The following is a 27,243-nucleotide window of genomic DNA, read 5'->3' as shown; positions in this document are numbered from 1 at the left end:
AATCCCCAGCCAAACAGAAGCAAACAGAGCACACACGCTACTTCTACTCTGCTGATGTCCACAGGTCTACAAGGTAGAAGCCCCTCAGAACCGCTCCACACTCCTCTCCAGAGCTGACCTTTCCTCATAGAGCTCTTGTGCTCATGCCAGAATATGCCTCCCACAATTTTCCTTATTTCATTCCTGCTTCAAAGGTCAACTGCTTTGCAGTCTTCCCTAACTTGCTCAGGTGAAATTATGATTGTTTCCTGTGTGTGCTTCTACTTATAGCTGTATTTATTTACTCATCTTTCCCCAAACTGAATATTCTTCATGGGTAGAGTCTGAACTTCAGAGATTCTAAAAGCATGGTTGGGGTTATTCATGTGGTCCCCCAAATAAAACCCAACCCATAACATGGTGTAATTTGTCTTTTTTGCTCTTTGTCTCTCAAGTGTGGACCCTGGCTTTTTAGAGGACATGCGATGTAAGAAGAAGCCACTGACCAGACACCTAAAGGAATGTGCTTTTGGGAATATTCTAACAAGTTTTCATTTCTAAAACAGTAAATGTCAACAGATGTAACTGACACAAACTGAAGCATCTTGGGCTCCTATGTTTTAAGAGTGTAAAGGAGACTTGAGACCAAAGGTTTGAAAATTGCTATTAAAATCAGTTCTGTCCTGTCAAGAAGCAGAATTAGGAGCGTGACACGAACTGCGGCACTGATCACCTGCGCCCAGCTAAGTGCGAGTGTGCCACTATGCCAGCGAGACACCACCCCTTGAGCTCCATCACCTGGCCCCCGCCCAGCCGTGTGGCCGCTCCTCCTCGGTACTGTGGCCAACTGGTGTAGTTCCTTACCTGTGAATAAATGTCCCTTTCTGCTTCCCTGCCTCTGTTCAGTGTCCTACAGAATGGAATACTTGCTTCCATCTGCTCAGCAACATTCTAAACTTCCTTTCCAATATGCAGCTTAAATCCCACTTGCTTTGTGCAAGCTTCCTCAGTCTAAAATTACATGTACCCTGGTGCTGTTATAGCGATTCCTACACATAGTGCTCCTTGACTGACTAATACACTTCATTATATCCCGCTAATGATTTTTTTTATGTGTGATTTGGCATAAAAAGCAGTCTCATATACTAGAGATTAACGTAAATGACACATGCATCATTCATAGCAACAAGTATACATCAAGTTAACAAAATACCTAACTTGGTAAAACAGCCCCCCAAAGGCAGACAATTATGTATTATATGCAGTGTAATTAAAAACATAGCAAAAAAATGGGGGGGGGCCGTGAGACTGGTGAGTGAACCCAAGGACTTTGCATTGAGCTACATCCCAAGCTCATTTTAAATTTCCAGGCAAGGTTTTGCCAAGCTGCTAAGTTGTCCAGACCTGGCTGGAACTTGTGATCCTCCTGCCTCAGCCTCCCACTACAGACATGCACCACCATGCCCTGCTATGGCAAATGTTTAAATAAAACAGTATTATTACACAGTAAAATACACATTGCCATTAAATCTGCCCAACACTCCCTCCCTCATTTTGAACACAGATTTCCCATCGCTCTTGCCGTTTTCTGAAGCAGATCTACAGGTCCCTTTTCATGAGCGCCTTTAGGTGAGCTGCTGTGGCTGCCTCAGTGTCCTGAATTCATTCAAGCTGTTAATTTTCGTGGTCATTACAACTTATAAGTGAGCCACAAGTCACACAGTGCCAGATCTAGTGAATGAAGTGGATGAGGTCGCACTGTCATCCTCCTGCAGGCCTGCCTTTCCAGTGGATGGTGCTTGGCGGCAGCAGCTGTTGTGGTTTTGATCACACTTTGTAAAGACATTCAAGAAAGAGGGCTCTAGAATTGCTTCAGAAATTTGCAAGAACGATGGGGTAAGTGTGTTCAGAGGAAGATGGAGTTGTCTTTTTTTGGTACCGGAAATCAAACTCCGGACCTTGTGCTTTCGAGGCAGGTGGCGAACCACTGAGCTAAATACCCGGCCCAAGAGAGAGTATTTTGAAGTAGATTAATGGCAACATGTCTTCTATTGTAATAATTTTAAAAATTAAAATACACTTTTTTGGGGGAGTTTTTTTTCAGACAGGGTCTCACTATGTAGTTCAGACTGGCCTTGAACTTAACAGTGATCGTTCTGCCTGAGCCTCCCAAGTGCTGTGACTACAGGCATGCACCACGATGCTCAGCTTAAAATATATATATTTTTTGGTACTGGGGATTGAACACAGGTCCTTGTGCTTGTGAGGCAGGCGGCGGAAACACTGAGCTAAATCCCTGGCCCCTTAAAATACATTTTGATATGCTCTTGTATAATGAGGGAGGACTTCTCCCTGAATATGAGTCATTAAGGAAGTAACATAAACTTCAGTCCTTAGAGGTTAAATATCCAATTAGAAGCTATATAGTCAGAACTGTTAATCTCTATTTTAATGCCTTTGAAACAGATACAACAATAATGAAGAGGAGAGAAAAGGCCATTCCACAAGATGCAAGTCTGATGCTCAAATACTATTCCACTGTTTTCCTGGGCTCACTGGCCTAGTGTATTTTCACACGTGGTGTTTTAGAAGTGCTTGACTTTAAAAATAATGTTATGGAAAGCTTCATGGTGAGAACAGTGAAGCCATTTATAAGCTATGAATAGTGTCTGAGACAAGAATGCTAACAGGCACTTTTGGGCTTTATGATCCTAGAAAGTGGCCTTTTCAATAATTATTACTGTCAGGACGTTCTTGATCTAATGATGGTTCTTAACCTTCTTGAAAATGAGAAATGAATAGCTGGGCTCTTGTACACAGAGCAGTGACAACTGGCTAACAGCTCTCTGGAGTCCTGTATCCCACAGGCTCTAAGTGGCTTAGTGGACTACCCACTAATTGACACAAAACAGTCTTCTCTATTCATTCAATTTATGATTTAATTTTCCCAAAAGCACAATCAATTTCAAGGAAACCACAACAATTAACTTATCTCTGAAATATCTCTAAACCAGAATTAGATACAGAGAGCAGATCTACTCAGGACCAAAAGAAAAAAACAGTACTTAAAATTAGAAAGTACTGGGGCTGGGGATTTAGCTCAGTGGTTCCGCTGCGTGACTCGAAAGCACAAGGACCTGAGTTCGATCTCTGGTACCAAAAAAAAAAAAAAAAAGAAAAAAGAAAAAAGAAAGTAATGCCTGGCATGGTGGTGCACACCTGTGATCTCAGCACTTGGGAGACTGAGGTAGGAGGATCGCTTCGAGTTCCAGGCCAGCCTGGGATACAGTGCGTTCAAGGCCAGCCTGAATTACACAGTGAGACCCTGTCTTAAAAAAAAAAATTCTTAAGTACAATTGGGGTTACAATAAAGTCTCTCACGGCTCTTTCCAACTTTCCTGATAGAAAAAAAATATCCTAAAGAGAGGCAAAGCTATACTGCACTAACAGTTAATGTAGAAAAATGTGTTTATCCGTAGGAAGTATACTATGGATTAGGGTGCCTAGAATTATGTTGTCTACAACTTACTTTAAAATAATCACCAAAAAACTCCATTTATTTAGATAGTTAGATATTGGCCTGAGAATATAGCTCAGTGGTAGAGCACTTTTTTCTATCATGTTCTAGGCCATAGCTGCCATTGCCAGAGCGCACACATGCGTGCGCGTACACACACAAATAAATATTCCATACATATATTTATGTGTTAAAACTGAACCCAGGGCCGGGGATTTAGCTCAGTGGTGCTGCTGCCTGCCTTGCAAGCACAAGATCCCAAGTTTGATCCCTGGTACAAAAAAACAAAGCAAAACTGAACCCAACTGGTAGGGATAAGAAATTTCACTATATATCCTATCAGCATTTCAATACATTTGCTATAAATAAACAAGATATCAGTAAGGCTTTTCTCTCCCCTTTTCTGAGTTAGAACCTTGCACTTGCGAGGCAGGTCTGGTGCCACTTTTGTTTAGCTTCCAGGTCAAGTAAAGAAAAATTTAATAAAGCTATTTGATAAAATCCTTGATGAAAACCACACCCTGGCAGTGCTAGGGACAGAACCCAGGCCCTGCAGATGCTGGACAAACGCTCCCTCCTGGGCCATGCAATTAACTCATTTTTTTCTTTTGGTACCGAGGATTGAACTCAGGACCTTGCACTTGTGAGGCAGGCGGTGGCACCACTGAGCTAAATCCCCGGCCCACCTTAACTCTTAATAAAGCTGTTTATTAAAAACACTTTAGTAGCACAGTAAAATTTCCTTTGACATTCAAATGTATTCTGTTATTTCAATAATCAAGTGGACAACTTCTGGAGCACTGGTGGCAAACCTATGCCACGTGTGCTCCAGGGGCATACAGAGCCCTCTGTGTCGGCACATGAGCCAAGTCACCCTGGCCAAGGTTTGACAAATGATTGGCGTACATACATCAGGGATTACATTAATTGTGCAAAAGCACGCCAAAGGAAAACTTTTACCTTTCAATAAAAAGCTGTTTTACTACTATAAGAGCTATATATATATATTTTAAAATAAGACAAAGGATGTTCCGGCCGGGGATTTAGCTCAGTGGTTTCGCCGCCTGTTGCGCAAGCGCAAGGACCCGAGTTCGATCCTCAGTACAAAAAAAAAAAACCCACCAAAAAAAGACAAAGGATGTTCATGTATGAGTTGTTTTTCCTAAACTAAAACCTCGGTATTCAGGCTTAATTACAGTGCTAGCACTTTGCGATAAATAAGTGGGTTTGGGCTGCAGTTTGGGTGCTCTTCTCTAAAAGCTTCAACACCACTGTTCTAGACAATGTCTATTTTCAAGGGAATAGTTAGAATGACACTTAAAAATATAGACTAGACCTTGATACTCCTTTGCTCAAAACCCTCCACTGGCAGCAGCTGACTTACGGTAAACATTATAACTCTACAATGACCCATCTGGCCTGGTGGTGGGTGGTGTGCACCTGCAATCCCAGCTCTTGAGCAGTTGAGGCAGGAAGATTCCTAAGAGGCTGGGGCCAGCGTGGGCTCAATAAAATTGAAGGACAGCCTAAACTAAGCAAGAGTTGTCTCAAAAAAACAAACTGGGTGTGGTGGTGCACAAGAAGTTGAGTCGGAAAAAAAAAAAGTTGAGGTAGGAGGATCACCTTCAGTTTGAGGCCAGCCTGGGGTACACAGCAAGACCTGGTCTCAAAAAACAAAACAAACACAAGCAAAACCAAAACTCTACAATGACCCACAGAAGTCTATCATCTGGTCTAATTTCCCCTTCCCATCAATCAAGGTGCTTAAACAAACCCTCCTTACGATTCCTCAAGTATGCTCGGCAGCTCCTGCCTGACAGCATTAACAATGCCTCTCCACACCTAACACTCTATCCCCTAGGCTCCCTAACTTGGCTCATTGACTTCCGTTCAGTGTCACTTTCTCAGAGACAGTTGGAGCTCATCATCTGAAACGAGATTTCCTGCTCTTCACCCTTAACCTCCCCATCTTGGCTTTACTTTTTCCCACAGCTCTTAGAAAACACACTTCCTTTCTGTATATTTAAATTTAACTTATACATTCAATTTTTACTTATTGGCTTAGAATTTCCCATATTACATATATAAAATATAAAGTCCAACAGGGTAGGGATTTTGGTCTATTTTGTTCAACAATATCCTACCACCTGTAACACAAAGGAGTAATTCCCTAATGTGATACACTTACAATATTATTTACCCTTACGAGTTAAAATGTGAAAGTCTACTTTAAGACCAATCTTCCATCCTAAAATGCAACCCTGTAACCACACGGACTGAATTCTGTCATCACAGACTCAACTATGGTGTGAATTTTGTCAGCATTCAATGGCACATGAAAGAATGAAACACAGTCACGCTCTTGCTGGCTACATATGCCTGTTTCCTCAGCCCTTTGGAGGTCACAGGTGATCTAAGAGATACGAACTCTCCCTACATACTGTGAAGGGCCAGCACCTGACCCTGACCTCTATAGGGTCAGAAGGGTTTAGGGCCTCTTCTGCGTCTTTCCCCTAGTACATAAGGCAATACAGTGCACTTCAGAACTTTTTGTTCTTTAAAGGCTTTTGTTGAATGAATTCAAACTATAGATACACCTCCACATTTACTTTTCATAGTCTGCTGCACGGACAAGAGGTTGAGTTTTGGGCTGAGAGATTTAGGTTCAAAATTTAGCTTGATACTTATAGACTCCCAATACTTTAGCCTTTTACTTTTCTCTCTGGCAGTTCTGGGGCTTGAACACAGAATCTTGCTAAGTCACTGAGACTGGTCTTCAACTTGTGGTCCTCCTACCTTAGCCTCTCAAGAGTGCTGGGATCATAGCCATGCACCACCATGCCCAGCTGGCTTTACAGCTGGTTTTACTTCCTCTAAATTCTTCTGAAAAGGAAGTCAAGTGATCAATCAGAAAAACAAGCACAGTATACAATGTAGGCCAAATGTGGGTATCTAGAATGAAGCGTTGGTTTTCAAATACATCTGAAGATTTAAATATTTTTTTCATTTATCTTAATTATCCCATATTCTGCTGTATTTCAGGGCAAATAAAATATAGTAATACTTTTATTTAAATAAAAGGCCTCAAATATCAGTATTTTTAAAATACTTACAATTGTCTCTTTAAAACAAAAAACCCCCGTATCAATGTAGATGGATCGGACCCTGTTGAAAACCATAGTCAAAGCAGATAGATTGAAGAAGCGCCTTCTCCTAGTGGACCTGGTCTGGAGGGGGCTTGTGTGTGTCCCACATGCCACGTGTGGAAGTCTGTTCTCAGTGAGGTTATGGAAGAGGAGTGTGACCTTTAAGGGCTGAGGCCTAGACAGGAAATGCAAACATCCAAATGTCTACCTACTGACCCTGGAGAAAGAAAATGTGGTACATGTATACGACAGAACCATAAAATGGAAAAAAATCCTTTCATTTGTGACATGGGTGAAACTGGAGACTATAAGCACAGAAGATTAATCTCATAGAAGTAGAAAGGAGAATAGTGGTTACTAGAGGCGGGGGCAAGTAGGGGAGAGAGAGATGGGAAAAGACTGGTTGATGGCTACTAAGTTACAGCTAGATAAGAATAAGAAGTTTTGCTATGCTACTGTATAGTTGGGCCTTTGCACATTATAAATATGTAGTGCATTTCTTTTTGGTACCAGAGACCAAACTTGGGACCTTGCGCTTGGGAGGCAGACGGTGGAACCACTGAGCTAAATCCCTGGCCCAGTGTAGTGTACATCTCAAAAGGCTAGGTTAATAAAAAACCAAAGGGCCGGGGATTTAGCACAGTGGTTTTGCCACCTGCTGCACAAGCGTCAAGGACCCGAGTTCGATCCTGGGTACAAAACAAAAAAACCAAAAACAAAACAAAAAAACCAAAAAAGTTTTATATTTCATAAAGAAGCAACTTTTCTGCATTACTTTAACTATACTTCATATATACAAAGTAACATGTATAACATTAATCATCACTATAAATACCAATGTAACACCACCATCCCCAAGTACTCTACTGTCTTGCTAAGTAAAATTCATCATCAGTCTATGTCTAATCAGCTTCCTCTGTGGGAAAGCATTATTTCACAGAAGAAAAAAAAATTTTTTTTTTTGGTACCAGGGATTGAACTTGGGTCCTTGCACTTGCGCAGTAATTGGCGAAACCACTGAGCTAAATCCCTGGCCCTCACAGAAAGATTTTGCTAGGCCAAAGCAAGTAACATTTGTTGTTTCTTAATTTATTCCACTAGTCCCAGCTCAATATACATCACATTAACTATAAAAGACCAGCATTAGTTATAGGAACCTGATCAAAAATTATTCAGAAATATTCCTATTACGGTGGTACTTTCTTTAGCCCTTATTCTGAGAGGATCCCAATTTTGTGTTGTGACTACCGAGTACACAGCCCACATTTGGGAGAGGTTAAGTGACAGGTTACTTTCAGAGACCATGAATGATACTGTTCAGCCACTCAAACAGCAGCCCCTGAAATTTCAAATGCTTCCTGCACCAGCCTGCTCTGAACTTTGTACACTGAGAAAACCAGACGTTCACTAACAAAGTAGGCGAATACAGCCCCATAAGGACCAAGCCCATGAGATATTTGTGTTCTTTTCACTTCAAATTCCACTAAACTAGAAATGCCTAGGTTTGAAACCTGTTTCTTAGCCGCTAATGCTCTATGGTAGCATCTTTCAAAACTGTTTTTAAAGTTGTACATGTAAAAGCATGTCCTGCATTTTAAAAGGCAAAGTATAGAAAGTTCAGTGAACGAATAAGAAGATTTTGCCAAGCTTTTTCACTTCCAAACTGCAGGGAACCAAAAGACCCTACATCTAAAATCAAAACACACACAGAAAAGCTGAGGAAAGTAAAAACCATGCACTCATTAGCCCCAGGTTCTCCCACTTAAGCCAGGCACTGTCTTGTGATGCAGAACTGACACAGAGAGAGAGAGAGATGTGGCTTGGCCTGCTAATTTCCGACTAAACCTAAAAAAGGGAAAGTAAAGTGAATTTTCAAACAAATAAATGATTGACCCTACTTGTTTTTTTCAAATCAAAGCCTTCTGAATTCTGAATGTAGTCAACGGTTAGGAACAGTTATGGAACAGTTGGCATAATAATTTCAATGAGGGTGCTTGCTTCGCAGCACATAGAGAAAAACTGGAATGATACAGGAAGATTAGCGTGGTCCCTGCACTGGGAGGACATGCAAATTCGTGAGGTGTTTCATTTTTCGTGTTGTGGTACTGGGAATCGAACTCAGGACCTAGCACTTGTGAGGCAGGTGGCGCAACCACTGAGCTTAATCTCCGGCCTGCGTTCCATATTTTTGTTACGTGAGGAAGAGGTGGAAATCTTAGCAGAGGCGAACTATGAGCTACCTTCCTTCAGGCCCCAGAAACCACAGATGGTGTCCAAAGTGAGGACCAGCAAGATCGGCGACCATCTGGCCTTATTTCTACCTTGGAAGAGATCCCGAGCCTCTTAAAACTCTCGTCAGGGTCACAAACATAAAGAACCTGTTAATCATTGTGGCTTAGTCTTTGGGACCAACTGAACTTGATCTCCTTTCCAGAAGTTTTGTAAGTTTCACCACACACCCAAAACCAGAAGAGATTTCTTTTATTCACCCTGGTTTTTAGCAACTATGAGAAACATTACTGTCATGATATTACTATGCCAGGCCCACAGATATGAAGTCAATCAAGTATGATTTGAATTCTGAGGTACTTGATTAGTCTGAGAGGCTGGCCTTGAATTCCTGCTGATCCTCTTCCCTCAGCCAAGACTTACATTTATTTTATTTTATTTTATTTTTTATTTTTGGTACCGGGGATTGAACTCAGGTCCTTGCGCTTGCGAGGCAGGAGGAGGAACCACTGAGCTAAATCCCTGGCCCAAGACTTACATTTATTATTTATTTTTTATTTGAAAAGGAAGAAGTAAAACTTTTTATTCACAGATTACATATGTCAGAAAATCCTATGGAACCCACAAAAGAGCTACTAGAGCTAATAAATGAATTTCACAAGATGGCAGGCTACAAGATCAAAATACAAACAACAGGGCTGGGATTTAGCTCAGTGACCCTGGTACCAAAACAAAAAAACAAAAACAAAAACAAATATAAATTACAATTATATGTCTCTGTTCTAGAAATTTAAAATACCATTTACCATTTTTTCCATATACCATTTTAAAAAGCTGAAACTAATCAGCAATTACATTAGTCTCCCTCATTCGTGGTTTCACGTTCCATGACTCCCCCCACATGGTTTCAGTTACAGATAACAATGATACAAAAAAATGAATGGAAAATTATACAAGTAAACCCTCAATTTTAAACTGACATTGTAAATAGTGTGAGGACATTTCACACCACCTTGCTCCACCCCAGCCAGCATGTACATTGTTCCCAGTGTACCCATGCTGTATAGACTATCCAGCCCATGGCAACTGAGAGTTCATATTCACATAGCTTTTGTTACAGTATGTTGCTATAGCTGTCCTATTTCATTATTTGTTATTGCTGTTAATCTCTTACTGTTCCTAAATTTATCAGAGGTACATAGGTATGTATCTATAGAAAAAAACACATGATCAGTACGATCCATGGTTCCAGGCATCCATCTGAGATTTTTGGACTGTGTGCTCCACAGAGAAGGTGGAATTAATGGATAATAAGATTGCAAGATAAAGACTTGTATTTATTATGTCCAAAAAAAATCAATTACTTTTGTGTATTTCTGGGTACGGATTCCAGGACTCTGTGCATGTTAGACAAGTTCTCTATCACTGAGCCATATAAACGTATATTTTATATTGCTTTGCTTCTTTTAGGATGGTGTCTCCCTTTGTGGTACAGGATGGCCTTGAAATATGTAGCCCAGGCTGGCCTCAAACTTGTAGGATCCTCCTGCCTCAGCCCCCTGAGTGCTGGGGTTACAAGTATAGGTCACAATGCCCAGCTCCAATAAAATGTTTTTTAGAAAGGATACAATTAATATTTTGTTGTTATTTATGAACAGATGACAGCTGGGTATATAGTTTCCATACTTTGTACTTTTCATAAATAAAAAAATTAAGTTTTAAATAATTTCAATGAAGGGAGAAAAAGGTTGGACTAATCTGAAGAATCTGTTCCCACATCTAAAGAACGAGATTGCTAGACTGACAAAGTAGAGAACAGTAAAGGGGGGGGTCCTATGTCAAGTCACATAAACCATGAAACTTTAGGCTAGAAGACACTTTAGTGATAATCTAATCTATAGAAATGAAGGTAATATAATTTGCAGCACATTCCCATGCAGATTTGATTTTTACTCCATATTATCTTCAATCATAAGAATAAATTTAAAAAGACAAAAAGAACTGTTACAGCTGAAGCAGACTGTATAAATTGAATACAACTAAGAGAAAGCTGGAAATAATTAGACAAATGACAAGATATCCCCCCCCCCCCCTTACAGCCCTGGGGATTGAACATTGACTGCAGAGGAGCTACATCTCAATCCTCCTCTCTCTCCTCTCTTCTGGAGACAGGGTCTCACCGATTTAACTATCCTGGACTTGAACTTGTGATCCTCTTGCTTCAGCCTCACAAATAGCTGGAATTAAATTACAAGTGTGAATCATCATGCCTGAGTCAAGACAAGAATAGTCTTTAGATTATTCACCAGACATGCTATTTGTGACATAATAATTTTTAAAAGGATAATGAAAAAATGATGAGAATGCACCACTTATCATAAAATATAAATAGGGCCGGGGATTTAGCTCAGTGGTTCTACCACCTTCCTCACAAGCTCAAGGTCCCAAGTTTGATCTCTGGTACCAAAAAACAAAACAAACAAACAAACAAAAAAGGATTTTTACCTTGGTGTGTATATAAAGCTAATTTACTAATTTCACTCGTCTTTGTTCCGATTAAACAAAAATTAAAAAACAAAGTGTGTAGAAGCAAAAATGTCACTTGTCCAACATCATACAATATCAAGGCTAAATAATATAATACAGACAGCATCTGAGAGTCCTTTTCATTTTACTGACAAGATCACTCAGAGCCAGTAGAGGTAAGTAGCTGTTTAAAGTTCTGTGTCTATGTGGGGGAGAAACAAAGGCAGAACGTAGGTCTCCAGGCTCCTAAAATACAACAACCGATATTCTGTCCATAAAAAATTCGCTCTACACTCCAAGAAATAGACTGAAAGTAAAAAGACAAAGATATTTCATGTAAACAGCAACCACAAGACAGCTAACATGGTACACTAAGATCAGATACAATAAACTTTCAGATAAAAAATGTTGAAAGAGAGGCGCGGGTAGCTGTGCCCTGCCCTGCCCTTGCATCCAAAGACCATGAGGACCCCCTCACCCCCACCCTGGCCTCTTGGGTGTGCAGCTACGCGGTTCCACATTACAGAGGCAGAGGGGGACATAAAGACCATTGTCCTGAGTTGCAGAGGTGAACAGCAGAGAGAGGGCCTCTCTCAGGCTCCCCAATGAAAACTGAAGCCCACTGGAAAAGTGAAGATAATCTCTGCAATATAGGCACACCATGGCCGTGGATTTAGCTCAGTGGTTCTGCTGCCTGCCTCGAAAGTAGAAGGGCCCAAGTTCAATCCCCAGTACCAAAACAAACAAAAAAAATAGACAGGGCTGGGTATTTAGCTCAGTGGTTCCCCGGTCTGCCTTGCAAGTGCAAGGTCCTGGGTTTGATCCCCGGTACCAAAAAAATAAAATAAAATAAAAATGTAGGCACATCAGACCACTGTACTCGGTAAATTGGAGGGATCATCACCTCCCATTTGATCCTGGACTATTTTCAGGGGAAAGACAGATGGAACCTGCAGTAGAGCCTTGGGGAGTTCAGCCCTGTGGGAGGGTGGGTAGCTCAATTTGGGATTTGCAGCCAGAAGTCTGTCTGAATCTCACGGGTCTGTGACTGGCTCACTGAGACTCACTGACTTACAACTGACAGTACCAAAAACAAAAATGAAAAGGCATTTAAGCAAGTCACAAACTCAGGCTTCCACCCCACAAAAGGCAGTATCTGGGGCAAACCAGGTGGAAAAGTCTGATAATCAACTACCTGGACACCCTGAACTGATAGCACAGGAAGTAACAAACAGTTGAATGAGGCTCTAGAAAAATTCAAAGCAGACATAATCTCCCAGATAACTACAGAAATTATGAGGAGAGTGAAAGACATAATTAGAGGCTCTAGAACAGAAACAGATAAAAAAATAGATGAGCTCAGAAATATGCTGGAAGCCATGAATGCCCAGCATAAGAAATAGAAACCATGATTGTGCAACATAAGAAAGAAATGGAATCCATGAAACAGATTCAAACAGATATTCCAGAAGAGTAAAAGCTCCACTGTAAGCATGCATAACAGACTGAGGGAATCTGAAGATAGAATATCAAACACAGAAGACAGGATTGCAGTGAAGGACCATGAAAACAGAGATTTCTTAAAAAGAGTAAGGGACCACAAGAAATGAATCCAGCAGCTGCTAGATGATGCAAGGAAGAATAACATAAGACTGATAGGAGTCCACGAAAAAAAAGGAGAAAATACAACTGTCATAAAAAAAACTGTTCACAAAAGTAACAGAAAACTTCCCAGGCAGAGGTGGAGAATTGGACATTCAGACAAGTGAGGCATATAGAACTCCAATTAGCCATGATCAAAAAAAAATCTACACCTAGACACATAATTAAAATCCCAGAAACCCAACAGAAGAACAAAATCCTACAGGCAGTAAGAGAAAAGAAATACATCACTTACGAAGGAAAGCCTATCAGAATCACGGCCGATTTTTCAACACAAACCCTCATGTCAAGGACAGCCTGAAGTCAAGTATTTCAAGCCCTAAAAGAAAATAACTTCCAACCTAGACTGTTGTATCCTGAAAATTATCTTTCAAAATCAATGGGGAAATTAGATACTTTCACGACAAAGAATACCTGAGAAATTTCATGAATACCAAACCAGTACTCCAAACAATCCTAAGCAATATCCTAGAAAAACATAATGAAGATCACAACTCCATGAGGCGCAATAGAGGGAAGCCACCAGGCAAGGTAAGAAACTAAAGTGAAAGGAAAAAACAAACAAACAAACAAACAAAAAAAGAATCAGCAATAGTAAAACATCATGACAAGGATGAGTCAGTATCAATTATAACTATCAATGTTAATGGTCTCAATTCACCAATCAAAACAAATAGACTGACAGAATGGATTAAGAAACAAAAACCAACAATATGCTGTATACAAGAAACATACTTAACTCAAAAAGAAATACACAGACTTAAAGTAAAAGGATGGAAAACAGTTCTCCACGCCACAGGAACACAGAAAATAGCAGGGGTAGCAATTCCATTTGCAGACAAACTAGGTTTCAAACTAAAATTAATTCAGAGAGACAAAGATGGTCATTTCATCCTTGTGAAGGGGACAGTCCAAGAGGAAGAGATGACAGTCATAAATATATATACACCAAATACGAATGCCCCCAACTATACAAAACAAATATTAATGGACATGAAAAACCAAATAAGCTCTAATACAATTGTAGAAGGGGATCTCAATACCCATTTAGCACAATTAGACAGATCATCTAGACAAAAAATGAACAACGAAATTCTAAAATTGAACCAAGCTATTGAACAAATGGACTTAATAGACGTCTACAGAGTGTTCCACCCCACAAAATCAGAATACATATTCATTTCAGCAGCACATGGGTCATTCTCTAAAATAGACCACATGCTAGCTCATAAGACATGTTTAAGTAAATGTAAAAGAATGGAAGTTACCCCCTGTATATTTTCAGACCATAGTGCAATAAAATTGGAGATCAATGACATAAGAAACTGCAAAACTCCCACAAACACATGGAAATTAAATAACACCCTCCTGAACAAACAATGGGTCACGGAGGAAATTAAAGAAGAAATTGGACAGTTTCTACAAGTAAATGAAAATACCAGTACAACATACAGGAATCTATGGGACCCAATGAAAGCAGTTCTACACGGGAAATTCATAGCAGTGAATGCCCATATTAGGACAACAGAGAGAACTCAGTTAAATAACCTAATGCAGAACCTCAAGCTCCTAGAAAAAGAAGAGCATAACAAACCCAAAGCTCATACAAGAAAGGAAATTATAAAGATCCGAGCAGAAATCAATGCAATGGAGACTAAGAAAATGACACAAAGAAATCAATGAATCAAAGAGTTGGTTTTTCGAAGGAATAAATAAAATAGATAAACCCTTAGCCAACCTTATCAAAAAAAGGAAAGAAAACGCTCAAATCCATGCAAACAAGAATGAAAAAGGGGAAGTCACAACAGATCCAGGAGAAATTCAAAGTATCATCAATTCTTTTTTTTTTTTTTTTTTAATTGGTACCAGGGATTGAACTCAGGTCCTTGTGCTTGCGCAGCAGGCAGCAAAACCACTGAGCTAAACCCCCGGCCCCATCAATTCTTACTTCAAGAATCTGTACTCTAGGCCAGGGGAATTTAGCTCAGTGGTACCACCACCTGCCTCGCAAGCAGAAGGACCCGAGTTCGATCCCCGGTGCCAAAAAATAAAAAATAAAATGGAAAACACAGAAGAAATGGACAGATTCCTAGATACACACAAATTACCAAAGTTAAATGAAGACGATATAGAAATTCTAAATACCCCAATCACAATGAATGAAACTGAAAATGTAATAAAAAATTTACCAACAAAGAAAAGCCCAGGTCCTGATGGCTTCACTGCTGAATTCTACAAGACATTTAAAGAAGAACTAATGCCATTACTCTTTAAACTCATCGAGGAAACTGAAAGGGAAGCAAAGCTTCCAAATTCATTCCTGGAAGCAATTATTACTTTTATTCCAAAACCAGGGAAAGACACAATCCAAAATGAAAACTACAGGCCAATTTCCCTAATGAATATTGATGCAAAAATTCTCAACAAGATACTGGCAAACAGAATACAAAGGGTCATCAAGAAGATCACACACCCTGACCAAGTCGGATTTATCCCAGGGATGGCAAGGATGACTGAACATTCATAAATCAATAAACATAATAAACTATATTGATTCAAGGACAAAAACCATACGATTATCTCAATAGATGCAGAAAAGGCATCTGACAAAAGCCAACACCTATTCATGATAAAAACCCTACAGAAAATTGGAATAGGAGGTCTTTATCTCAACTTGCTTAAGGCTATCTATGAAAAAGCAACAGCCAACATCATACTAAATGGTCAAAAACTGAAAACTTTCATGCTAAAATCAGGAACAAGACAAGGATGCCCACTGTCACCACTCCTGTTCAATACTGTTCTTGAAACAAAAGCCACAGCAATTAAGAGAAAGAAATAAAAGGAATAAAAATAGGAAAGGAAGAACTTAAACTGTCATTATTTGCTGATGATACAATACTTTACATAGAAGACCCAAAATACTTTGCCAAAAGACTTCTAGACTTAACTGACAGATTCAGTAGAGTAGCTGGATAAAAGGTCAACACTCAAAAAACAATAGCCTTTTTATATACAAATAATAGACTCACTGAGAAAAAAATTAGGGAAACAATTCCTTTTACAATAGCATCCAAAAAAATGAAATATCTAGGAGTCAATTTAACAAAGGAAGCAAAAGACCTTTACACTGAAAACTACAGCACTTTGAAAAAGGAGATTGAGGAGGATATAAGAAAATGGAAAGACATCCCTTGTTCCTGGATAGGAAGAACCAATACACTGAAAATGGCCATACTTCCAAAAACTATTTTATAAGTTTAATGCAATTCTGATTGAAATTCCAACAATATATTTCACAGAACTAGAGAAAACAATCCAAAAATTTATTTGGAACCGGAAGAGACCTAGAATAGCAAAAGAAATTTTAGGCAACAGACATATGGCTGGGGGTATTACAATCCCCAACTTGAAACTATACTACAAAGCTACTGTGATAAAAACAGCATGGTATTGGCAAAGAAACAGACCTGAGGATCAGTGGAATAGATTAGAAGATGCAGGAGTAACTACAGATATGCTCAGCCACCTCATCTTTGACAAAGAAGCCAACTATCCTCATTGGAGGAAAGACAGCCTATTTAATAAACGGTGTTGGAAAAACTGAATTTCAACCTGCCAAAGACTAAAACTTGACCCATACCTAACACCATGAATTAAATTAAGATTGAAGTGGATTAAAGATTTAAATATTAAGACAGAAATACTAAATTTGCTGGAAGAAACGTTAGGTAGAACTCTTGAAGATATTGGTATAGGAAGAGATTTTATGAACAAAACCTCAGTGGCACGGAACTTGCACAAAGAATCAACAACTGGGATCTTATCTTATTAAAAAGCTTCTGCACTGCAAGAGAAACCACCAACAGAGCTAAGAGACAACCTACAATGTGGGAAAAAATTTTCAGCAGCTGCACCTTAGACAAAGGACTACTATCTAGAATATATAAAGAACTGAAAAAAATCAGACCCCCAAATTAAAAGACCCAATTCAAAAATGGGCATCTGAAATGAACAGATATTTCTCAGACAAAGAAGTAAAAGCAGCAAATATACAAAAAAATGTTCAACTTCACTGGTTATTGTAGAGATGCAGATGAAAACAACACTGAGATTCCACCTCACCCCAGAAAGAATGGCTGCTATCAAGAAATCATCCAATGTGGGTCGGGGGATTTAGCTCAGTGGCGACTGCCTGGCAAGCACAAAGACCCGAGTTCGATCCCCGGTACCAAAAAACAAAACAAAACAAGAAATCATCCAACAACAAATGCTGGTGGGGTTGTGGGGAGAAAGGAACCCTTCTCCATTGTTGGTGGGAGTGCAGACTGGTGCAACCACTGTGGAAATCCGTATGGAGATACCTCAAAGAACTAGGACTAGAGGTCCTATTTGACCCAGCTATTCCCCTACTGGGAATCTTCCTCAAAGAATTAAAAGAATCATACCACAGTGATACATGTGCACCTATGTTTAGGGCGGCACACTTTGTAATAGCTAAAGCTTGGAAACAGCCCAAGTGCCCATCGACTGGAAACTGGATAAAGAAGATGTGGGGTTTTTTAATGAAATGGAGTACTACTCAGCCATAAAGAATGAGAAACTAGAGACACACATGTAAATACTGAATAGTTTCTCTGGTGTGAGAAACCAAAAGTGTAAATGAGGATCAAAATGTATAATAGATAACATGAAATAGGAAGAAAAGGTCCAAAGGGAAAGGGAAAGGGGAAGGGGAAGTGGAAGTGGGAGTGGGGGAAAGGAAAAAATATGAGAAAAGGAAAAAAACGGAAATAAAGTCTTTCTAAATAGGGAGGAGTGGAGGAGTTGAAGGGAGGGCAGCGGAAAGGGGAAAAAATAATAACCAAGATACATCATGTACAGGTATAAATTCCCAATGATGAATGTCATCACATTGTTTTTTCTTTTCTTTTTTTGGTACCGGGGATCAAACTCAGGACCTTGTGCTTGCGAGGCAGGTTCGGTGCAACTGACCTATATCTCCAGCCCTGTCATCACATTGTATACCTAAAATGTACCACTAAACTTAATGAATAAATCCACGTAGATAACAGTTGGTAGTTACCAGGGCTGGAGGGGAGGAGGAATGAGACGTGACTTAAGGAGTTTCAAATTTCTTTTCAGAATGATGAAAAATGTTCTAGAATTAGATAATAGTGAAAGATGTACAGCACTATGAATATATCAGAAGCTAACATTATAAACTTTTAAGTGGTTAAAATGGAGAATTTTTTAGAATTTAACTAAAAGAAAAAAATGAATTTAGCAACATATAAATTAAACATAGCTGTTAGTATTCTTATCTCTATTTGTTCAAAACCTAGACCTACAGCCATCAATTATTTCCTAACACTATTACCAGTCCTGACTTTTTTTCAGTCCTAACTACCATATTAAACAAAGTACTAAGTGGGCCGGGGATTTAGCTCAGTGGTGCTGCCACCTGCCTTGCAAGCACCAAATCCTGAGTTCCATCCCCAGTACAAAAAAAAAGTACTAAGAGAAAAAATCCCATGCAGTAGACTCAAGAGCCTGGTTCACTCTGACTGCTGTGTGCTCGTAAGAGAAGCCAACCCGGTACGTGTGCGGTCATGGCACACACCAGTGAGCTCCAGCCATGGGCAGGAGGGACTCACCCAGTTTCTCAGGCTCGTCGGGCCCAGTGCCTGCAATGCAGCTGCTCTCCAAACCATAGGTGGGATCCACCCTCCCAGAGGCGCGTGCAGCTTCTTGCACTTTCTTGACATGTGCTTCCACCAACTCCAGCGGCACCTCCTCCCGGACTCGAGAAAACTCCTCTGGTAAGAGCAAAAGTGCAACAGTGCCTTCATTTTGTGTAAATGCTCGCTTCAGTGGACGAGCCCTAAGATATCTAATGTAATGTTCCCTGGGGCATAGTGACTTCTTTGGGGCTGAGTTCCCAATGGAGCAAAACATGAGGACAAAGTAAGAAAAGCAGTGGCAAAACTTCTGACTCCAGGTTTTCATTCAACCTATCACAATACCTTACTATATATAAAAATTTCTGACTACCAATCAGTAATTATCAATGGATAGATTGACAAAAACCAACAAGCATTAAACAACCATAAAACTGAAAAAGAATTGTATGGTGAAGCTGGGCGAGCTGATGCACTCTTGTAATCCTAGCACCTGGGAGACAGGCAGGACCATTTCTGCAAGTTCAAGGTCAGCCTGGGCTACATAGTTCTTGTCTAAAAAAATAAAATTCTATGGCGAAAAACTTCTATAACATAATCCGAGAATAGTAAGTAATTTCCTTTCTCAATTCTATGAAATTCCAAATTAAATACAAGAATACCACAAAATACACTTCTGCTGTTTCTCCTTTCTTATTTCCCCTCTGGTACTGGGGACTTTCACACTGAGATAAATCCCTAACTCTTAAATTCCCAAGTCTTTCTTATTTTGAGACAGGGTCTTGCTGAATTGCCTAGGCTGGCCTGGAACTTGTGGTCCTCCTGACTCAGTTTCTCAGAGTGCTGCAAGCATAGCCCTGTACCATCGTGCCTGGTGCTGCTCATTCAATTTTTTTTCTTTCTTTTTTTGGCCTTGAACTCACTGCAATCCTCCTGCCTGAGCCTCCTGAGTACTGGGATTACAGGCCTGCACCAACACACTCAAATGCTCCTTCAATTCTTTTTTTTTTTTGGTACCAGGGATCAAACTCAGGTCCTTGTGCTTGCACAGCAGGCAGCGAAACCACTAAGCTAAATCCCCGGCCCGCTCCTTAAATTCTTAATAAAATATCTCCTTCATTTACAAGGCACTAAATTTGAGTGCTTTACTTTAAAACTGTTATACTTTTGATAAAGCACATGGTGTTTTTAAGGCGTAATATCTGATGTTTTGGTTATTTACATAAGGAAAAAGCAACCGCTGATAATATTTAAGTCTGAGGCCAATTCAGTTTCTGTATTGGAGAGGTGGCACAGCGGAGTCCATACCCAGAGCTGCCTTCGCTGCGGCAGATGCTACACGAGGGTCCACCACAGAGGCCAAAAATGCCACAGTGCTCATGACTGGGTTTCCCGACTGACTGAACGGGACAGGCTGGTAGGCCAGTGGCCCGAGGGAAGCATCCGAATTCTCGAGGTACGGGTCTTCAATAGGAAGCCGCAGAAAGTGGAGGATGCACTCATCTTGAGTGCGGCTTCCAACATGTTCTGACACTTTGTTCCAATCATCCTTGTACATCTCCAGGGCCTAAAATAGAGAACAAAACAAAAAAGTTAACAACAAAATAATGTGTAATGAAATTAAAAGCATGTGATAGTTCTTTCTGTAGCTATTTTTTTTTTTTGGCACCGGGGATCGAACTCAGGTCCTTGCGCTTGCGAAGCAGGCAGTGAAACCACTGAGCTAAATCCCCGGCCCCTCCGTAGCTGTTTTTAAAAAGAATATGCTGATGTAAATTTCAGTGGACGAAGGCACCCTGGGGACATGTGTGCTCCACAGGGGTCACAGACTTGTGCATAGTCCCAGGCTCCTTTCCTCTCTGCACTGTTCCCTTGCTTTGCTCCCTCACGTCCTTCTGCCATGAGGTTTCGGCCTCACAGCTTGCTGAGCAACGACTGAAACTCCAGAAACCAGGTGCTAAGCTAAACCTCTCCAGCTCTAGGTTGTGGGTTTCCGGTGCTATGTCTTGGCGAAGAAAAGGCTGACTGATAAGTGATGCTGTACATTAAAAAGGGGTAGGAAAGCCACATGTGGTGGCTCAGGCCTGGAATCCCAGAGGCTGAGGCAGGAAGATCACAAGTTACAGGCCAGCAGGGCTATATAATGAGACCCTGGCTCAAACAAACAGTTCTCAAACAGGAAAAGTAAACAACAGGCCTACATATTATAAAGGAAGAAGTAAAACTGTCTTTTACAAATATAATTATTCATGTAAAAAAATCTAAAGAAGCTACAAAAAAGGTGCTAAAAGTTCATACTTGGGAGAAGTCACTTAAAGGAAAAGTCATACTTGAGAGAAAATCAAGCTGTTCCTATACCTAATAGCAATGAACAATTTTAAATTAGAAAATTGTTAAATCAGCATAAAAATGAAACAGGAATATATTACAGAATGTGTTGGATCAATATGCCAGGGAGAAAGAAAACAGGGACAGAACTCAAAGACCTAATAAATGAAGAGTTGTACTGGTTTAATGCACTGTGAGTTACAATATTAAAACATTGATTGTTTTCAAGTTGAACTACAGATTTAACAAAATACATATCAAACTCTAAACAGGGTTTTGTGTACAAACTGATAAGCAGATTATGAAATTTATAAAGTATATAAACATCTATGGCACTTCTTTGGGGACAGGAGTAAAGGGCCTTTGGGTGAGCTACAACCCCAGTCCTTTTTTTGGTACTGGGGATCAAACTCGGGACCTTGAGCTTGAGAGGCAGGTGCTGGAACCACTGAGCTAAATCCTCAGCCACCCCAGTCCTTTTTGTATGTTTAAATTTTGAGACAGTGTCTTGCTAAGTCACTAAGTTGCGAAGACTGGACTCAATCTTGCAATCTTCCTGCCACAAACTCCCAGAATGTGGGAGTTAGAGGCATGTGTCACCGCAACCCAATTCTAGTTTTAAGATCTGTAACTTTTTTCAGACTAAATTCTGAAAGACTCCAATAAAACAGTAAATGAATCCCCATGGAGAAGGAGGGAACAATGGAAAGAAAACCAAAATACGTGGTGTTAAGAAAGTCAAAAATTAACTGGAGGGAAAAAGATCTTTAGTGGCTTAATGAAGCTGCTACTCTCAAGCCATTCTCTCTAGATCATGCTTCCCCCTTTTTTCTTTTTTTTTTTTGCCTGTGTTGGAGGTTGAACTCAAGTCCTTACACATGCTGGGTAAGTCCTAATAATGGGGTCTACCTTGTCAACAGAGCAATGTATAAATGTAGCTCTGGAGCCTAATTTGCTGTAAGATGTGTTCTCTGTGATCATTGTAGTTTCCATGCTTATTAGCTTTGGAGAGTGTAAGCTGGCTGGGGTTATTCTTTTTTTTTTGGTACTGGGGATCGAACTCAGGTCCTTGCGCTTGCGCAGCAGGTGGCGAAACCACTGAGCTAAATCCCCAGCCCTATCTGGGGTTATTCTTGATGTAATGCTAGAGAATTCCAAAACCAATTCTGCAACTGGTCTTAATAGTTAATTAACCTTGACAAATGAGGGTAATTCAGGTAGTTTTAGAGTGAAATATTTAAGAGAAAGACCTAGATTGTGAGAAAGAAAAATGTATCTATCTCACCAGGGTCCTTGGAGGCAGAAATATAACTATAGGAGCCACCTTAAGTTCCTCATTACAGGGAGGGCACCCTCTATCTTAATTTTTTCCCAACAAACTTGCTAAAGAGTTTTCTTTACTCATTTCCCAACAAAACTCAGGGGTTTTTTCCCCTAGAATAAATCTGGAGTTGAGAAACTCTTTGGAATGCAAAATCCAAGCAAGAATTAGCACCCAGAAAAGTACAGAGCTGAGAAACAGTAAATGGCCCAGCTTGGGCACTAACTGTGGCAATAAGTAAGAAGCAACCTGTAGAGGTGCTTTCAGGAGAACATGGTGACAGAGTGGCCAGGAAGGAGGTAAGGAAGAGTGCCACACAGCAAAGACTGGAGTCCATAGTTCAAACAGCATGAAACCCCGGGCTTCCTCCTCTGCCACCGCACAGGATGGTCTTCATCATCACATGCTTGGATTCTTAGAAACTGCCTGTCCTCTTGCCTTAAATTCATTCTTCTCCCTGTTGCTAGAAGGAATTATATTTCACACAAAGCACTGCTTCCATCCTAACTAAAATGGTTTCACTGCTCATCCCTATTTTATGGAGTTATGACCAAATATAATCAGCTCTCAACCTCCTTCTTGTACCATATACTCCCTCCCCTAAGTTTCAGGAATACTCAGACACAACACTATTCCTAGGCAGTACCCTACATACAAGGCAAGCCATACCACAAACGCCATGCACTAGAAACTGGACAATCATACCATTCCCAGGAAGCTGTCCATCTTATCCACATAGGCCATTTGAAAAGAAACTCCACTTTTGTGCGTCCTATGCTCTGGAGACCTCTCAAATCATGAAACTGGGGACACTGCATTCAAGTTTTGTGTTTTATCTATGTCACTCTTTCAGTATTAATTCCTCACTTGTGGGATTACGTCCAAGCTATCTTAATCTTCAATACTGCACTTAACCAGGAAAAGCATTTGGCTTTTCTATGATATTCAAATGTAGCACAGCAGTCATTTGTGGGGGTACTGGGGGCTGAATCCAGGGCCTTCCCCAGTCCATTTCTATTCTGAGAAAGGGTCTCACTAAGTTGCCAAGTTGCCTAAACTGGGGTCGAACTTGCAATCTTCCTGCCTCAAGCATCCAGAGTGCTGGGATTACAGGCATGTGCCACCACACCCAGCTATCCTCCAATACTTATGCAGAGACAATGAAGTGAATATGACCAAAGATATTCCGTATTCACTCATGAACTGTGTGCTTTGATAGAAGCCTTTATTAAATTAAGATTTTAGGGCCAGGGATTTAGCTCAGTGATTCTGCCGCCTGCCTTGCAAGCACAAGGTCCCGAGTTTGATCCCCAGTACCAAAAAATAAAAATGAAAAAACTTACATTTTAAAAATAAAAGTGGACAGTCTCAAGGATAATCACAAATATCTGCAATGCTGCCTGTGTGTTACATATTTGTCTAACAAAATGGCATGATACTATTCTGGAAACAAATCCCAGTGAGTCTACCAGATTTACTATGGAGAAATTTAAATCTGATTTTGGTAATGAATCAATTTAAGAATTTTCCCTGGATTTTATGATCCTAAGCTATTAATACTCTAAACCATGTACAGGAAGGCACTGATGGTAAACAAGGCTGTTGGGAAGGTTTTATCTCTTTGCGTAGGGGCAGATAATGTGTGTTGACTCAATTGCTTGTCTAAGGTAAAAATCAATCACAGCACAGGTTCCAGCTGCAGGAGAGGAAACATGGTATTGTTCAAGGATACTGCAGATTTCCAGGATATGTTCAGGGTAAACAGAACTCCATCACCTTTGCCTCACTCTGTATTTACTATCCACTAATCTTGAACGGAGAAGAGGACATTTTCAGCATCAGTATGCAGCAAGACAAAGAACTGTTATTTTCAGTTGCTGCTGTGTAATTAAATTTCTCTCCAGAGCCCAAAGATTCCAAAACAGCAACAGAGAAACAAACAATACTCCTGCACAAGTTGTGACAACACTGTTCTTTGAAATTAACACCCCCGGTCAATGTGGCTAGACCAGAGCCCTGAAATAAACAGGCGAGGCAGGAAAGCAGCTCTGCATAACACCAGTACTCAATAAGAAAATGAAAATAAATTAAAATAGCAAAAACTTTACAAAAAAACCTCTTTTTAATCTTGATCATATGGAGTGGAAGGCAGGCAGGCAGACATAGACCATACATAAGAAAAAACAAACAAAAATGGGAAAGGGGCACAAAAAAGAAAGAAAATACATGACATGAAAGCTCTTAATGGAATCCAAATTGCTGGAACATCTTGAGGAACCCAAAGCACTATAAAGAAATCAAGATGTCAAATAATACATACATACATACATACATACATACACACACACATAAAGGAAATGAAAAGAAAGATATCAAGACATCACCAGGCTCACTGACTGCAATTGTGGTTGGGGACCACTAGACACCAGACTCCTATTAGAGGGCTGTGAGGCCAGACAGCTCTCAGAGCAGACATCACTGCCTTCCTCATTCTGCTGGCACTGCTCTCGTGGTACAGAGCAGTGGTAGCATTACAGCACAAATCAAGGCAGTGACAGTCAAGACCAAACTCACTGCCACACCCTTGCAATAACAAAAGAAGCCAGATCACTTAAGCACTTCCTTGTTAAATTATGAAAGTTAGTCATTTTAATAAATCCAAGTGAGCTGGGTGTGGTGGCGCATGACTGTAACCCCAGCACTTGGAAGCTGAGGCAGGAGGAATGCTGTGGTTCCAGGCCAGCATGGGCTGCATAGTAAGTTCAAGATCAACTTGAACTACTTAGTAAGACCCTGTCTCGAAAAATAAAAAACACTGAAATGTTAAAATATGTTTTTAATATTTGGTTTTGTGAAATGGGAGGAACACAAAAGGACAGCTATGATACGCTATCAAGGCAGAGGACTAAATAAAAATACTATGGGAACAGTGAACCTTAATCTCAACTACACATTCCCTAAATTGAACGCCACACATACACATATTCAAAGTGCTAGTTCAAGAATCTTCACACCCATCTGCTGTGTGAGTAAAGGCTCCGCCGTTAATCTGCTCACCTCCAGGAGGAGAAGGGTCTCCTGTTCCGTCCACTCTCTTCCAGCACTAGCACCTTTACTCTACGGAAGCAAAGTGAGAAATTATTTGCCCATCAAGGATGAATATGGATGGAACAAAGCAGGGCTATCAGTCAAGCTCAGGGGTCTGTTTTTTGCAAACCACTGAGGGACCACATAAGTCTCCAAAAAATAAAACACCTAAGAACTTCACTGGCCAATGCAAGGCTGGCATACTTTAAAGATTTCCTACTGTCAACCAAGACTCATGAACTATGTGGCTATGTTATTTCTATTATTCATAAATATTCATAAATACATTTGAAAGCTACCAAGGAACAGTATTTTAATTCATACTATAAATTTGCTGTAACATTATACTGTTTGTTTGTTTCTGGTACCGGGGATCAAACTCGGGTCCTTGAGCTTGTGCAGCAAGTGGCGAAACCACTGAGCTAAATCCCCAGCCCATGCTGTAACATTATAAACATAATACCAGTATTATGTTTATAATACTATAATACTATAATTATAGTATAATTTGAAAAAACAACTTTTTCCCAGACTCCAACACAAGATAGTGTACATATACAAGACTTTGACAGGTTCTATTTCCAATCCAAACAAGTCCACATTATCTCATTTAGAACATTTTTAATTAGCGGATGTGCATAGTACATGTTTACATTCCTTGTGTGGAGTTGGTGCATTTACATAATACATCTTACTTCCTTTTTTCATCTTCTTTCCTTTCCCTCCCTCTCCTCTCCACCATTTGTGTGTGTGGTTTTTTCTTGAGACAGGGTCTCGCTATGTAATTCAGGCTGGCCTAGAACCCACTATGTAGGCTATCAGGTAAGCTGGGCACGGTGGGGCACACCTGTAAACCCAACACTTGGGAAACTGAGGCAGGACTGTCACCAATTAAAAACCAGCCTGGGCTACATAGTGAGTTGAAGATCAGCCTGAACTACAAAGTGAGATCCTGTCTCAAAAAACAAACAAACAAACTACACAGCAAGACCCTGTCTCAAAAACCCCCCTGCAAACCAAAAAACACATAAAATGCTATCAAGTTTTCAGCAGAAAGCTCATTTCTTCCCACCACAGTAAATTCTATTTCTTATGGGAAATGATTCACCTTAGAAGTAGGACAGATTAAATGGATTAATGTACATATTAATCCAAGTGTTCTGAAAAAATCCTTACCTTTGCTAATGTTTTCTTGGAGTAAATGTCAGTACGAAGACCAAAGTTCTGCAAATCAATTGGTTTTTCCTTGTTCTTCTCAGGAAAATTTAACATCTGCTGAGCAGCAGGGACCTATGTATGAGTCAGACAAAGAGAAATGACTCCATTAATCTGTTCAAACTCAACTGGATTGAAGTTTTATAAGTTACTTAATACTGACACATCAGTCCTGCTGGATTTTCTAACCAAAAAATTTATAATAATGATAAATATATTATTACACTGTACTACAAACAAAAATTCAGACAAGAAACATTATTTTTGGTGCCAATTTAAATCACAGAGAAGACAGACAACAAATTTTTCTTCAATATGATCTACTATTTCACAAGGAAAGGAAATTTACAGCTTAGGTTCATGTTATCCCAATTTAGTGTTACTTATTAATTTATCTGGGATAATTATATATTTAACATGTGTCTAAAGTTGGTAGTGGTGGCACACGCCTGTAATCCTTGTACTTAGGAGGCTGAGGCAGGAAGATCACCATAACTTCTTTGTGTTTCTCCTCATTAGTCTTTATGGGAGAAGAATAAAGAGGTTAAGACT

General features: G+C 40.0%; 1 protein-coding gene and 1 non-coding gene across 7 annotated transcripts in view; one reads left to right on the top strand and one right to left on the bottom strand.

The window, feature by feature from the left end:
• The window catches only part of Smarcc1 (SWI/SNF related BAF chromatin remodeling complex subunit C1), a 153,998-nt gene that overhangs the window by 44,783 nt on the left and 81,972 nt on the right, over positions 1 to 27,243 (bottom strand). For 5 of the 6 annotated variants that reach the window (XR_015441163.1, XM_004834968.3, XM_021256732.2 and 2 more), the window contains 4 exons: positions 26,653 to 26,766; positions 25,447 to 25,506; positions 20,049 to 20,307; positions 18,717 to 18,878 (listed from right to left, as the gene is read on the bottom strand). Coding sequence is in view for 5 of the 6 variants with exons in the window: in XM_004834968.3 (XP_004835025.1) it covers positions 18,717 to 18,878; positions 20,049 to 20,307; positions 25,447 to 25,506; positions 26,653 to 26,766 (595 nt within the window). In the remaining variant the exon portion in view is untranslated. The remainder of the gene's footprint in view (positions 1 to 18,716; positions 18,879 to 20,048; positions 20,308 to 25,446; positions 25,507 to 26,652; positions 26,767 to 27,243) is intronic. The other variant, XM_021256739.2, reaches the window with a different exon arrangement.
• On the top strand, positions 8,633 to 8,737 carry LOC147825443 (U6 spliceosomal RNA). The gene has a single exon (XR_015441198.1). It is a non-coding gene; the product is annotated as a U6 spliceosomal RNA (small nuclear RNA).

This window comes from Heterocephalus glaber, unplaced genomic scaffold, assembly GCF_053883595.1.
Source record: "Heterocephalus glaber isolate CG9 unplaced genomic scaffold, H.glaber_assembly_v1.0 deba00001504, whole genome shotgun sequence".
In the NCBI taxonomy this organism is placed as follows: Eukaryota; Metazoa; Chordata; class Mammalia; order Rodentia; family Bathyergidae; genus Heterocephalus; species Heterocephalus glaber.
Note: the sequence above shows the minus strand (reverse complement) of the source record. Positions and strands in the feature narration are given on the sequence as shown.